The sequence below is a fragment of the Macaca mulatta genome, chromosome 3 (genome assembly GCF_049350105.2).
Source record: "Macaca mulatta isolate MMU2019108-1 chromosome 3, T2T-MMU8v2.0, whole genome shotgun sequence".
Taxonomy (NCBI): Eukaryota; Metazoa; Chordata; class Mammalia; order Primates; family Cercopithecidae; genus Macaca; species Macaca mulatta.
In genome coordinates, this window is record NC_133408.1 from 33,335,291 (window position 1) to 33,350,704 (window position 15,414).

Below are 15,414 nucleotides of genomic sequence, written 5' to 3' on the forward strand. Positions count from 1 at the left end.
AGAGGAGCCATTCAGTGCGACCCACAGTGACCAAGATGCAAGAAAAATCCTACTTCAGACTATAACCTGAACAGCATGTCACAAGCGTCCTAAAATGGCTGTCACGTTACAGGACTTGTCCAAAAGGTCAATTTTGGCCACTTAAGACTTACTTGAAGAGAGAGCTAAGCGTTTTCTTTTTAATTTCGTTTTTTGTTTTTGTTTTTAATGGCCCACTTCAGTGTTAGCAATAGAGAAAATGTGTCCCTGATCCCTTGGATAAATCGAATTGACTGAAGAATGCTTGAATTCATTTATCCCAAAACAAAGGGGCTGAGGGCTGAGGGTCACTGGAGTTTCAGGGCTGTTCCCAGGGCTGCGAGCACGGACGCCAGAGCCGACTTCCCTCAGGCCCCGCACTGCGGCAGCGACCCTTCTACGGAGGATGGCTGGGGCTCCGGGAGGCTATGGGAACGCCATCTAGAAGCCAGATCTCAGGCAAACGAACGCGCTTTCAAAGGAATTAAAACGAAAGAACACAAACTCGAATCCTGGACCTGATTAGGTGCGCGACCAAAGAAAGCAATAACTAACGGTTCTCACCCTCCATTTCATTCCCTCCCGCGGAGAGAGAAAAGCTGGAACTACGCTTCCCAGAATGCAAAGCGCGGGGCGGGGCTAAAGAGATAGCGCCGCGGGACAACAGGTTTGATTATAAACGCCAGTCTCCCGCCACGGCGCTCCTCCCGCTCAGCCTGACTGGTCCTGCCGGCCGTTGCGTGGGAGGGGGACTCAGTCGTCACTGGCAGCGGTTGAATGGAGGCTCTTTGCCCCGCGCCCTCACGGTAGATGAAGTCTTTGCTTTCGTCAGAGTGATAGCTTCTCCGATTGCCTCAGAGCAAGAGGACTACATTTCCCAGGGGGCTGCGGGACTGCCGGGCGGAGTGGGGGCGGTGCCTCACGTCTGGTACAGTCATCACAAGCCTGTTCGGCGGGACTGTGATGGCCAGAGAGATGACGATCTTAGGTGGGTTCCCGGGGGTCCTTGTTGCTCTTGCGGGCGTAGAGGCGATCCGAGGATGCCAGCGTGGGCAGGGGTGGTTGACTCACCTCCTGGATCCAGCTGGAGCAGCGGAAGGGGAGTCAGAAAGGTGACTTAGAGGCGGTTTTTGGCTGTTCGGAGTGGATGGGGGCGGGGACGTCTCTAGGAGGGCCCCGGCCCCTGCAGGCCAAGATAGGGTAGACGGCGACCAGCTGTGTCCATCCCAGGGACATCAGGCTTAAGGAGGCGTTCCTTTCAACAGCACCTAGGTTTTTGAATTGCCTGTTGAATTGGGGCAAGCTATGGAAGGCTGCGAGAACGTGCACCTCCAGGACCCCTTTGTGGAGGAAGGGGGAGGAGCTACATCCGGATCTGTTGGCTCACGGATGCTGAATTTGGAGGGATTCAGGACTCTGATGTATAGCTCGATCGATGCTTTTTCCATCAAATCGGGTTTGGAATTACCTATCCCCCACCCACACAAACACCCACCCCGCGTCTCCAAGGTGATGAAATGCTTCTAAAATGTTGCCTGTAGCTGGAAGGGGAAAGGAGGATTTGCACTTGGTTTTATTTCTTTGAGTTATGTGTTGATGAGGATGAGCTAACAATTAGTAATACAGAAGCCTGACAATTGACATTTTGGGTCATATGTAATATGAGTGGACACAGGTGTATAACATAGCCTCCTGATACCAAATACGAGATTAACTAAAAACCAAAGGGGCATCCTTCTTCACTTATGTTTACAATCTGCGTGGCATTTGTTCCTACTCTTTTCTTCTTCTTCTTTTTTTAATTAGTATTTGTTGGGCATCTGCTATTCCGGGTCTGGGGGATACAACAGTGAACAAAACTTGTCTTCAGGAAGCTTTCATAGATATTGCCATCGGGGTTGCCCACTTTTATGCTGCTTCTCCTGTAAATATTACCACTGCAAGGAGGATGTCCCTAGTTCATACTTAAATACTTAAAAAGTTAACTATATTCTGTTATGAAGTGACAGTTTCATATCTAAGGAACTTTCAAAATCATTTTATCCGATTTATCCATTTCATCCTTTTGAAAGGGAAAAGGAGGTGAGATACGAAGATAGAATTTTAGCCTTACAATAATAAAGTTTTTGTTGTGAGGATTTTAATAATGGAGCTTTTAAAAAAATGATAGTCGAAGCTTTTTATAAAACTGTAAAATCTAAATATCAATTCATCAAGAATATTAGATTATATCTGGCTTTTGTTCCAGATAAATGTTTCTTGTCAGCATCTGCACAAATATTATTGAAATGTTTTTACATTTATTACATTTATTAGAGAATGACACAAACATACAGTTATAGGGTTTTTTGTTGTTGTTTGTGTTGTTACTTCATTTTAAATTTTATTATAACCAGTTTACATTTTGAAAAACTTGCTGTCTGAGAGGAGTGTTATCAATAGTCCTATAAAAATTTTTGGAGTTTGTCTTTTTTTAGCCTTGTTTCGACAAGGGACTTTGCTACAGTAATTTAGTACATTGTACTAGTTTGAAAAAATACATCTTTTAATTTTCCTGTATTTCAGGATCGGCTGTTTTGACCCTCCTGTTGGCTGGCTATTTGGCACAACAGTATTTACCATTGCCTACTCCTAAAGTGATTGGTATTGATCTTGGCACCACCTATTGTTCCGTTGGGGTGTTTTTTCCTGGCACAGGAAAAGTAAAGGTGATTCCAGATGAAAATGGGCATATCAGCATACCCAGCATGGTGTCTTTCACTGACAATGATGTATATGTGGGATATGAAAGCGTAGAGCTGGCAGATTCAAATCCTCAAAACACAATATATGATGCCAAAAGATTCATAGGCAAGATTTTCACCCCAGAAGAGCTGGAGGCTGAAATTGGCAGATACCCATTTAAGGTAAGTGATTAATCTAAAGTCTGTATTAATTTTAGTGTACCCTTTTAGTTAATGCTTTGATTTCATGTCACAAAACATTCTATCTCATCTAGCTGAATCTATTAATACATGACAGTTCTGTTATCTCACATAACAAGAAATTCCACAGCAGCTCTAGGATGAGCTAATCACTGACTCCATAATGCTAACAGGTACTTAAGGCCTTGCCATTTTCTTGCTCTCCCATCCTCAGCATGTCTTGCTTAGCTCTTTCGAGGTAGCAGGAAGGTTGATGAAGCCCTGTGTACCGTAGATATTCTGTGTGTGTATGTGTACATATTTGTATACATATAAAGAGAACATACCAGGTGTGCCATTTTATGCTATTTAATATGTCATGGATAATTAATAGGTTCACATCATTATCTTTAATGATTTTGTGGAATGACTATCCCATTATTAATTAGACTAGTCTCTGTCAGTGTACCTTTTTGTGGTTTTTCACTAAGGTTGGAGATTCAGGTAATATCCTTACACACTTATCTTTGTACACTTCTCTGAAAGTTTCCTAACTTGAATACTAGAAGTTGAATTGATAGGTCAAATGTGTGCATGTTTTTAAGGCATTTGATTTATATTGCCGGTTTGCTCACCAGAAAGGTTATATGCTTTTAACCGTAATTTTTTAGAGTGACTGTATCTTCACTAGTTATTTTTTTTAATCTTTAATAGTCAGATAAGTGAAAAATAGTATCCTGTATTAATTTTCATTTCTTTTGTTTTTTTCGTGAGATCAGAATTTTTAGAATTTTATTGATATTTTAATTTTGTGGTCCATTTTTTGTTCTTTTGCTTTTTTGTTTTGGTGTGTTTTTCTTTTCCTTAGTGACTATAAAAGACTTTCATCATATGTTTTTGTTATCTTTTCCTTACCTTTTTTTTCCACTGATGTTTTTGAGCTGGATGTCAAAGTTTAAATTTTTGATTTTAGACTTTTACCATGTTTACTGTAGCCTATCCCATCCTATCCACTGGAACTTTTTTTTTTCCTCTTAATACTTTTATGTGAGTGTTTGTTGGTTTGGATTTTGCTGCTTTTGTTTTTTTCTTTTAAACATTTAAAGTTTTTTTCCATGTGAAGTTTTTCTTGGAAGTTATGAAGTGAAATTCTAAATAAATTAGTTTTTTGTTTGTTTGTTTGTTTTTGAGACGGAGTCTTATTCCGTCTCTCAGGCTGGAATGCAATGGCATGATCTTGGCTCACTGCAACCTCTGCCTCCCAGGTTCAAGTGATTCTCCTCCCTCAGCCTCCCGAGCTGGGATTACAGGCATGCGCCACCACGCCTGGCTAACTTTTGTATTTTTAGTAGAGACGGGATTTTACCATGCCGGCCATGAATTAGTTTCAAAATAGTTGTATCGGTGTTGCTTATTGAATAAACCTATTCATAAAAATTTTCAAATTTTTCATTCGTTTTCAAAGAAAAAAAAATTGCTCCCTGCATTTCTTAGGTTTATTACTTTGTTGTTTTTTGACTTCTTTTTTGGGATTCTTTATTGACTTACAATCTTTAATGAAAAAGTCATCTAAAGCTGTGTATGTCCTCTGAATTACAGCTTTGGGTACATTACTTATTGACCTCAAAACTATTTAAAGTTTCTAAGTGACCTGATTTTTTTGTTATTATTTTTGTTTCATCTGGGCACTGATGGTTCTGGTATGTTTGTTTCGTAGTTTAATATTGTCCAGATAGCTTTTTTTATGTTTTCCCCAGACTAGTGAAGTACTTTTTGGAAGGTCAGTTTTTCATGATGGAAACCTAACCATGAGACCTAAAGTGAAAAAACATTCTTGTAATTTCGTAGATTAGTTATCTTTTGTATTTATATTAATACAACCTCGGTAAAACTAGGATAGTATTGTTTAGAGTTAAAATAGTTTTTTAAATGTATACCCACATTATCGGGGATAATGAGCTAATGCACAATACATGTTTTCATGGGAAACAAGAATGTAAATGAGATTTGATTCTTAGATAAGTACATAATGATATACTAAAATTATTCTTGTTAATATGTACTAGAAAATTATTTCAGCTATCCATTACTCTTAGAAACAAGAAATTTGGGGAAAAAAGGGAGAAGATTCTGAGTTACATACTTGAATGAGCAACCTTCATTTCTTACATTTCATCATTTATTTTTTCTTTATTCAGAAAACATATACTGAGAATCTTTTGTGTTCTAGTCATGTGCTTGGTGATGAATTTTATTCTGCTGTTATTAAAAGCTATTGTGGGCCAAGCGCAGTGGCTTTCACCTGTAATCCCAGCACTTTGGGAGGCTCAGGCAGGCGGATCACAAGGTCAGGAGTTCAAGACCAACCTGGCCAACATAGTGAAACCCCGTCTCTACTAAAAATACAAAAATTAGCCAGGCATGGTGGCACGCACCTGTAGCCCCAGCCACTCGGGAGGCTGAGGCAGGAGAATTGCTTGAACCCGGGAGGCGGAGGCTGTGGTCAGCCGAGATCATGCCACCACACTCCAGCCTGGGCAACAGAGCAAGACTCCATCTCAAAAAAAAAAAGTAAAACTAATATGTATTCATAGTATAAATTTGAATGTATAACATTTAACAAGTTCTAATGTTGGTGAATGTACTGGATAGATTACAAATGCATTTTTTTTATTTTGTAAAGATAAAGGTAAGTTCTCAGGAAGTCTAGCATTTATGTATATATGTATGTCTGTTTGTATATATATACACATATATATGTATATATACTTTTACTCTTTTATTTACTTATTTGCAAATCCTGTTCACAGGTTTTAAACAAAAATGGAATGGTTGAGTTTTCTGTGACAAGTAATGAGACCATCACGGTGTCCCCAGAATATGTTGGCTCTCGACTATTGTTGAAGTTAAAGGAAATGGCAGAGGCCTATCTTGGAATGCCAGTTGCCAATGCTGTCATTTCTGTACCAGCAGAATTTGATCTAAAACAGAGAAATTCAACAATTGAAGCTGCTAACCTTGCAGGTAACAGTACCCTTGACTGAGATGCATTTTTCTCAAAATTGTGTTGGGTTGAAAACCTTCTGTAGTAAGATTTACCACCTCCCAAACCACACGATAGTCAAAATAAACAAACTATATGGTAGGTGTATTAGGGTTCTCTAGAGGGACAGGACTAATAGTATATATGTGTATATGAAAGGGATTTTATTAAGGTGTATTGACTCACACTATCACAGGGTGAAGTCCCACAGTAGGCTGGCTGCAAGCTGAGGAGCAAGGAAGCCAGCCTGAGTCCCAAAACCTCAAAAGTAGGGAAGCCAACAGTGCAGCTTTTAGTCTGTGGCCCAAGGCCCGAGAGCCCCTGGCAAACCACTGGTGTAGGTCCAACAGTCCAGAAGCTAAAGAACTTAAGAGTCCGATGTTCAAGGGCAGGAAGCATCCAGCACGGGAGAAAGATGGAGGCCGGAAGACTCAGGCAGTCTAATCCTCCCACGTTCTTCTGCCTGCTTTTATTCTAGGCATGCTCTGGCAGCTGATTAGATGGTGCCCACCCAGATTGAGGGTGGGCCTGCCTCTCCCAGTCCACTGACTCAAATATTAATCTCCTTTGGCAGTACCCTCACAGACACACCCAGGAACAATACTTTGCATCCATCAGTCCAATCAAGATGATGATATTAACCATCACAGTAGGTAAAGTAGATAGATTTTTATACAGGTTTATAATTTTGAAAGCTCTACAGCACAATATAAAATGTGTATGTAATAAGAACCAGTCAGATAGCTACAGGACAAAGGCTCAAAGAGAAAATGGACACATGTTAGCAGTGAGGAATTCTTTCTTCTAAATTCCATTAATGTTAAGGTGAATATAATTTTTAAAATAAAATCTGAGGTAGATCATTTAATGATTTAACATTTAATGCCATTGAACCAATATTGAGGGCCTTGCTAAAAAAAGAAATCTTTGTTCTCATGGAACTTATATTCTACCAAAGGGAAACACAGAATGAGCATAAAAGGTAAATTTAATAATGTTTTCAGCCTCTACATTACTGATATTTTGGGCCAGATAATTCTTTATTGTGGAGGATTGTCCTGTGAACTACAAAATATTTAACAGCATCCCTAGCCTCTATTCACCAGCACCCTCCTCCACCAAGTGATGACAATGAAAAATGTCTCAGTATGTTGCCAGATTTCTTCTGGAGGTAAAATCCTGCGTTGTTGAGAGCCACTGATACAATGTATATCAGAAAGTAACCTACTGTGAAGAAAAGAGCAGGCTAATGGGTCGAGATTGCTTTTGGTGGTCAGGGGATGGACGACTTGTAGAATTTAAATAGAGTGATCAGGCAAACCTCATTGAGAAAGTAACATTTAAGCACATTTGAAGAAAGCAAAATCGTTAACCATGCAGACACATGGAGAAAGTGTGTTGTAGGAAGAAGAGATGGCCACTGCAACAGCCATAAGCTGGGAATTTGCTGGTATATAGAGGATAGGAAGCTGGTCAGTGTGGCCAGAGTAGAATAAGTGGTAAAATCAGAGAGCTGAAGGGAAGGGTGTTGTGATCTTTGGAGTAATTCTTTAGAGTTTGAATGTTGTGATGGCTCCTGATACATAATGCCATATTACTTTCCATACCACTCATAAGTGTGGCATGTAGTTTAAAGCAGGAATTTCATTCAAAGAAACCTGATCTTTTACCTGCTCAACATAAGCCTCTTTAATTTCCATAGCACTTAAGTGACAGTATATAATGATTAATTTTTTTTATTTATTTATTTATTTTTTTTTTGTGAGGCGGAGTCTCGCCCTGTCGCCCAGGCTGGAGTGCAGTGGCGCAATCTCGGCTCACTGCAAGCTCCGCCTCCCGGGTTCCCGCTATTCTCCCGCCTCAGCCTCCCGAGTAGCTGGGACTACAGGTGCCGCCACCACGCCCGGCTAGTTTTTTGTATTTTTAGTAGAGACAGGGTTTCACCGTGTTAGCCAGGATGGTCTCTGGATCTCCTGACCTCGTGATCCGCCTGCCTCGGCATAATGATTAATTTTTATTGCTCATATATTCCAATGTAGAATAGGAATGTTAGAAAAGGCTGGGAGATAAAGAGTACAATGACTTAGTCAACTGAACCTTGACTTTTATTTCTTTATATTGTAATCTTTCAGAATCATTTTAAAGATACCATTTAGAAGAGCCTGTGTGTACTGTTCCCATTTCATGCTTCTGTTGGGTTTGTGACTGCTCTCATTATTACTCAGTGGTGGAGTTCATGTCACAGAAGACACACACATGCTGTGAGTGGGAAGAGATTACTTTATCGCATCCTCTCCTGAGTTTTTCTTCCCTTCAACCAACCTTACAGGACTGAAGATTTTGAGGGTAATAAATGAACCCACAGCGGCAGCTATGGCTTACGGCCTCCACAAGGCTGACGTCTTCCACGTGTTGGTGATCGACTTGGGCGGAGGAACTCTAGATGTGTCTTTACTGAATAAACAAGGAGGGATGTTTCTAACCCGAGCAATGTCTGGTAAGAAAAATGCAGGGAGAGGCTGGGCACCGTGGCTCATGCCTGTAATCCCAGCACTTTGGGAGGCCGAGGCGGGCGGATCACGAGGTCAGGAGATCGAGACCATCCTGGCTAACACGGTGAAACCCCTTCTCTACTAAAAAAAAAAAAAAAAAAAAAAACAGAAAAATGCAGGGAGAGTTGAAGAGGTTTGGGCAGTGCTTTCTTTAACATATCCAATGTGTAGTGCATCCTCCTTTTCCCCCGGAATTCTTTGACTTTATTTTGATAATTTTCTGTATATGTAATTTTATACCACCATTTGTATATATTTACTGCCAAAAGTTAAATCTCAAAAAATGACTGGGCATCCTATAAGTCAAATAAATACATTGCCCATTACCCAGTTAACGGCTCATGGAGCAGTAGGACTTTTCATGGTGATGGTGAAGAAAGGAAACAGAGGGCAGAAAAATTTATTTAAAATGAAGGGTGATCAGTATATTTCATTTAATATGTTTTATAGAGTAGATGTCTTTAGAAAATCGAATTGTATTTTTCCCTAGGAAATGGTAGGATTTTGCATTCTAAACCCTTTCTTTAAAGGTTTTCGTTTTGTTGAATGTAGCTTAAGGGATTCAACCTGTTTGATGAGTTGAGTTGTAAGTTATAGGTATTCTAACCTCTGCATTGTTTTTTCTCTTCTTCGAATCAAGTTAAATACCAGGAAATTATATTACATTACTCTTTTCTTTTTAAATTATTTATCTAGTTTTCAGGTAGAAAAGTAGAAAGACCTTTTCAGGTCCTACTAATCAGGCAAGAAAAAATGAAAGAGAAAAAAGAGATTAAATACCTACTTTTTCATTATAAGAAGCACTTTCTTCTGTTGAGAATGACATTCAGTGTTTTTAAATAGCTACTTATAAGCCAATCTGTATTCTTAATCTCTATTTACTAAAAAATTATTTGATGTTATGAAGAGATACTTCCTTTTACATAATTTAAAATTTTGACCCTGATGTGCACTAGTTTTTAAATAGTACTTAGTTGGGTTAAGATAGCTTTAACCCAGTTATTATTTTTTTAAATTTTTAAAATTTTTATTTATTGATTTATTTTGTAGAGACAGGGTCTTGCCATGTTGCCCAGTCTAGTCTCTAACTCCTGGTCTCAAGCAATCCTCCCACCTCAGCCTTCCAAAGTTCTAGGATTACAGGTGTGAGCCACCATGCCCAGCAACACAGTTCTTTTTAACCAGTCTTTGTATGAATAAAATTGTCATGATAAATGAAACAGGGATTTGTTATTCTCAGAATATAATTTTTACATATACATAATATGCATGTATACACACACACCTATGTGCGTAACTGTATTAAACTTTTTTATTTTTCACTCAGGAAACAATAAACTTGGAGGACAGGACTTCAATCAGAGATTGCTTCAGTACTTATATAAACAGATCTATCAAACATATGGCTTTGTGCCCTCTAGGAAAGAGGAGATCCACAGATTGAGACAAGCTGTGGAAATGGTCAAATTAAATCTGACTCTTCATCAAGCTGCTCAGTTGTCAGTAATACTAACGGTGGAGGAACAGGACAGGAAGGAACCTCACAGTAGTGACACTGAACTGCCAAAAGACAAACTTTCCTCAGCAGATGACCATCATGTGAACAGTGGGTTTGGACACGGCCTTTCTGATAAGAAAAGTGGAGAAAGTCAGGTTTTATTTGAAACAGAAATATCACGTAAACTCTTTGATACCCTGAATGAAGACCTGTTTCAGAAAATACTCGTACCCATTCAGCAAGTATTGAAAGAAGGCCACCTGGAAAAGACTGAGATTGATGAGGTGGTTTTAGTTGGGGGCTCCACTCGTATTCCTCGGATCCGTCAAGTCATTCAAGAGTTCTTTGGAAAAGATCCCAACACATCTGTAGACCCTGACCTAGCAGTGGTAACGGGAGTGGCCATCCAAGCAGGGATTGATGGAGGCTCTTGGCCTCTCCAAGTCAGTGCTTTAGAAATTCCCAATAAGCATTTACAAAAAACCAACTTCAACTGAATTCTGTAGAAATAATGGTTATTTGTGATCTTGTCTGGTGATCTCTTCCCATTTATCAGATTACTTTTTCCACAAAAGAAAGTCTCTTTCTAAAATATCACAGATTTACCTAGAGGGCAACATTTAGATACAGGAAAATTTTACATGGCGTTTTGTCTTAGGATTAGACGTGTCCAAATTGATCCTATTTGATTTTGGAGAGATCCTATTCTAACAAATACTCTAAAATGATAAAATTGAGGTACAGCTCTCTTATAAGAATATGGATAACTATATTTTCTGAATTCTGGAGATTGATAACCATATGCACTTAACATTATATTCTAGAAACATTAAATAGTGCCAATTATGAGATTTCCAGTTCTTACTAAATTGTATTAGCAGGAGCTGGTAATTACTTGTATTATCACATGTAACTAATAATTTGAACTATACTTGAAGGATCTTGTCAGGTATTTACAGTGGTTGGAAGATAGCAGTATTATTAGCATAAGCTGCATACATAATAGTAACTGCCATATTATATAACAAATTTACATTCACAAATTCAGCATCGTGTTAAGTGTCATATTCTTGTAATCTATATTCTCCAGGAGTTTTATGCATTTAATAGATGAATTTATTTTATTTCTAAAGGCATTCAAGTTTTTCAGCACCATATAGTAGAAATACCCAATTTATATTCCAATTCCTTTATGTCCTATACATCATTCTCTGCTTGGATTTCCATTATTCTGTTTGGTTAGAGAATAAAATTGGTAATTGCATTTGAAGAATGTGTTAATGTCAGAGCCATAATTACTCTCTCATTTTTGTTACCCAAGACCTTTGCAAACATTGGCAAATAGCATCAATTACCTACTGTATTTGTTTTACATTTTGGTTTCTTTGTTTATATTTTCAGTAAGCCCTGGGGAATATAGCATGTCATTGAGCTACTAAATGGTTTTGGTTCCATTTTACTGAGATTTTTCCTCATATTTAGTTTTGAATGAGGAAAATGTGTTCAATTATAAAAGCTGTGTTATTGTTTTCTATTATTATTTTTAAATAATTACACTTGGACTATTTTCAAACATTAGGTTGGTTATGATGAGAGCAAAAAATTTGTGAATACTGGAAGTAACGTGGAAATCTAATGTGGAAGCCATTGTGGCAACGTTTCTACAAATCGGCATTTGTAGCAGAGTTGTTGGTTTTTGTTGTTTGTTTCCTTTAAGAAAAACCACAGATACCAAGAAAGAAAATATAACAGTTTGATTTCTGTCATACCCATTTTATTTGAAGATATATGGATATATATATACACACATACACACACACACACATTTTCCTTAATAGAGGAATGCTTCATATTCAAAAATTATGTCCTTGTCACAATTTTTGTTTTTTTAATGTAAAGTATGTCTGCTTTATCCATTGCTGAATTTGATAGGATGTTGAATTGCTAGTCATCGAAGAAGGAAACTGAGCAAATTCATTTCAACAACATCAAAATATTTCAGCTTCTCATAGTAAAAAACTGAATGTTACTAATACTTTTCATATCTTAAAAAAAAATTATTAGCAATGAAATTGCTGTTAAAACTCAAATTTCAATCAAATACTTTTGTGTACAGAAAATGTCAATAGTAGGTAGATATAAATGTATAAAATGTTTGTTGAAATGTTTTAGAATGAATGGAGAAATGCCAAAGATGAATTCTTCACTGCATTATGAAAATATTCCAAATGTTCTCTTGGACTTTATATAAATCTGTAATAGATTTTAGAATTGAAAAACTCTTTGTGAAGGTCTTCTAAAAGTGTTCAGTTTATCTCAAAATCTCCATATATAGGCTCAGCTTTAACCTAAAACATAGAAAAAACCCTTGAATTCCTCAAACATTTGAGACGTTCAAGACAGTCTCTTAATCTGTTAATACTTTTGGAAACAGTTGACAACATAGGGCAGGCAGCTAATCTCATGTACTAAAGTTGGAATTTAAATAATTTCTATTTGCAAATTAGAATGACAGTGTTGGAATTTGGAGGCAGTAGTTGAGCATATTCTCTAGTATATAGCTACACCTTTAATAAAATGAAGGAATGTGTTCAATCATATTTTAGTGGGCTATTTATAAATAGTCTTGAAGTCAATTTAGTTTATTTATTTAAAAGATAATGCATCCTAAAAGGGATCATTTATGAATAACAATCTGAAGTCTTTTCCTAAAAAAACTTAATACACTTTAGTTGTACATTTAGCCAGTGTTATTTGAAGTACATAACTTTTAAAATATTAAGTGTCTTGTATGATTAGAATATGTGAATGAGTAATTTATTTTGTATCCGGAATGTTTTGGTACTGTGTTTTCACTCAAACCACTGACTTAACAGATACTACTGTGTATAACATGTACTAAATATTACAGTTATTGTGCATAACAGATTGTTCCTCTTCTATTCGTGTGTATACAGGCAATTCATGTTTTAATGTAAATAAATACCATTTTGCAGTTTGTTTTTTAAACTATGTACTTTTTCATTCAGGACTAGTCTGGAGTATACTTTTCAGGCATATAAATAAGAAAGTGAGGATGGAACTGATTTGATGCCCTAGGCACTCAATCTCAATAACTGTGGCCTAGTTGTTCCCGAAATGTACATTTCTCTATATCCTTTGTATTGCTTATATGCTTTCCACTTATTTCTCTAATTTAGAAAAGACAGTTCTTGTAGCATATGAACAGTGACTTCAGAATTCTGAACACCAATTCATGGCTTCTGACCATGGTGGAGCCAGAAACTAAGCTAACCTAATCTAGCTAGTTAATAAATAATCCTGCATAACAGGATTCCTTTGGTTGATGGTTAATAAATATTTCTCTAACCAAAGTTTATAGTAGTCTTTGGACAAATAAACAATATATTAATTGTGTTTTGCTTCTTTAAGAAATTCATTTGATTTAACATGAGCCTTTAGATAATGACAGTAGACTTGACCTTGGAGAGACTCAAATATATGAAGGAATACAGCAATAGTTCATATTTATCTTAATTAACAGATAGTGCCTCACTGAGGTAGGCAGCCTCTGATGTGGGATCCAGTGATCCCACCTTGTGGAATTAACATGCGTGTATAATCCTATTCTCTTGAATTTGGGCAAGAGATAATGACTCACTGCTAATGAATAATACGGCAGAAATACTGGGATGTCATTTCTGAAATTAGGTTTAAAAAAGATCAGCTTCCTTCTTGGATGCACCTTCTCGCTGGCTTTCTCTTTCGGATCCCAGCTGCCACATTAAGAAGACCATGTAAAGAAGCTGTTTTGGTGAATACAGGTGTAGAAAGACACCCTAGAAGATGAGAGGCCACATGGAGGCAGACAGGTACCCCCCACTGACAGGAGGCACGAATTTCCAGCGACGTGAGACAGCCTTCTTGAAATGAACCCGGCGGGGCGCGGTGGCTCAAGCCTGTAATCCCAGCACTTGGGAGGCCGAGACGGGCGGATCACAAGGTCAGGAGATCGAGACCATCCTGGCTAACCCGGTGAAACCCCGTCTCTACTAAAAAAAATACAAAAAACTAGCCGGGCGAGGTGGCGGGCGCCTGTAGTCTCAGCTACTCGGGAGGCTGAGGCAGGAGAATGGCGTAAGCCCGGGAGGTGGAACTTGCGGTGAGCTGAGATCTGGCCACTGCACTCCAGCCTGGGCGACAGAGCCAGACTCCGTCTCAAAAAAAAAAAAAAGAAAAGAAAAAAAAAGAAATGAACCCTCCAGCCTTACTAAGTCTTGAGATGATGCAGCCACAGTTGACTCTTTGATGCCATGTCATGAGACACCTTAATTCTTGTTTTGGCAAGAATTATAAACAGTTTGAACTACCAGGTTCCTGACCCACAGAAAATGTGAGATCATTCATTTCTGTTATTTTAAAGTACTAAGCTTAGGATTAATTTGTTACACAACAGCAGATAATAGAGTTCTTACTATGGCACTGCTCTAAATATTTTACTAATACTAATCAATTTAGTTTTAGCACCATTTGAGGAGGACTATTATCTGCATTTTCAAATAGGGAAATTAAGGCATAGATATGTTAGGCAGTTTTCCCAGGATTACAACTATTAAGTGAGAAAGTCGGGATTCAAATCCAGTCTATGCTTGTAATTCCAGTGCTGTGCTGCCTTATCCATTACAGAATACAATCCCATAGTACCTTTTCTGTTCAGTTACCAAACCTGGCTAGTATCCATGTAAGACCTCGTATTTACCAGCTAATGTTAACATTGGAGATTTATGCTTTTTATTCCTTTACATTTTCAACAAGCAGGTTTAGAATTTATCGATTTATTAAATAAAAAATTAAATCAATAGCACCTATTTCACTTGGTTTTTGTAAGTGCCTGGCACAAAGAAAGTGATAACGATTAATACATATGGTAGATACAGAAATGAACAAAGTTCAGTGACGGTCAATTTTATGTGGGTTTTTTTAATTGATTGATTGATTGAGATGGAGTAGTGCTCTGTCTCCCAGGCTGGAGTGCGGTGGTGCGATCTCAGCTCACTGAAGCCTCCACCTCCCAGGTTCCGGCTATTCTCCTGCCTCAGCCTCCTGAGTAGCTGGGATTACAGCAGGTACCACCACAACCAGTTAATTTTTGTATTTCTAGTAGGAACAGGGTTTCGCCATGTTGGCTGGGATGGTGTCGAACTCCTGACCTCAGGTGATCCACCCACCTCAGCCTCCCAAAATCTAGGATTACGGGCATAAGCCACCACACATGGTCTTATGTGGGCTTGTTAAGGAGCAACGAATAGGTTACCTTCCCCAGTATCATCAGAGCCTAATTCAATGGGTCTAAAATTTCTGTAAATTATTGAGGGTTCTTCTGAAGAACTATGAAAAAAA

General features: G+C 38.2%; 1 protein-coding gene across 1 annotated transcript; it reads left to right on the forward strand.

The window, feature by feature from the left end:
- The first annotated feature begins 897 nt into the window (after nucleotides 1–897).
- Nucleotides 898–11,282, forward strand: HSPA13 (heat shock protein family A (Hsp70) member 13). Its single transcript, NM_001193708.2, has 5 exons — nucleotides 898–1,006; nucleotides 2,584–2,924; nucleotides 5,732–5,945; nucleotides 8,294–8,461; nucleotides 9,844–11,282. Exons 1-5 carry the CDS (start codon nucleotides 982–984, stop codon nucleotides 10,509–10,511), a joined length of 1,416 nt encoding a protein of 471 aa, NP_001180637.1. The 5' UTR covers nucleotides 898–981; the 3' UTR covers nucleotides 10,512–11,282.
- The last annotated feature ends 4,132 nt before the right edge of the window (nucleotides 11,283–15,414 follow it).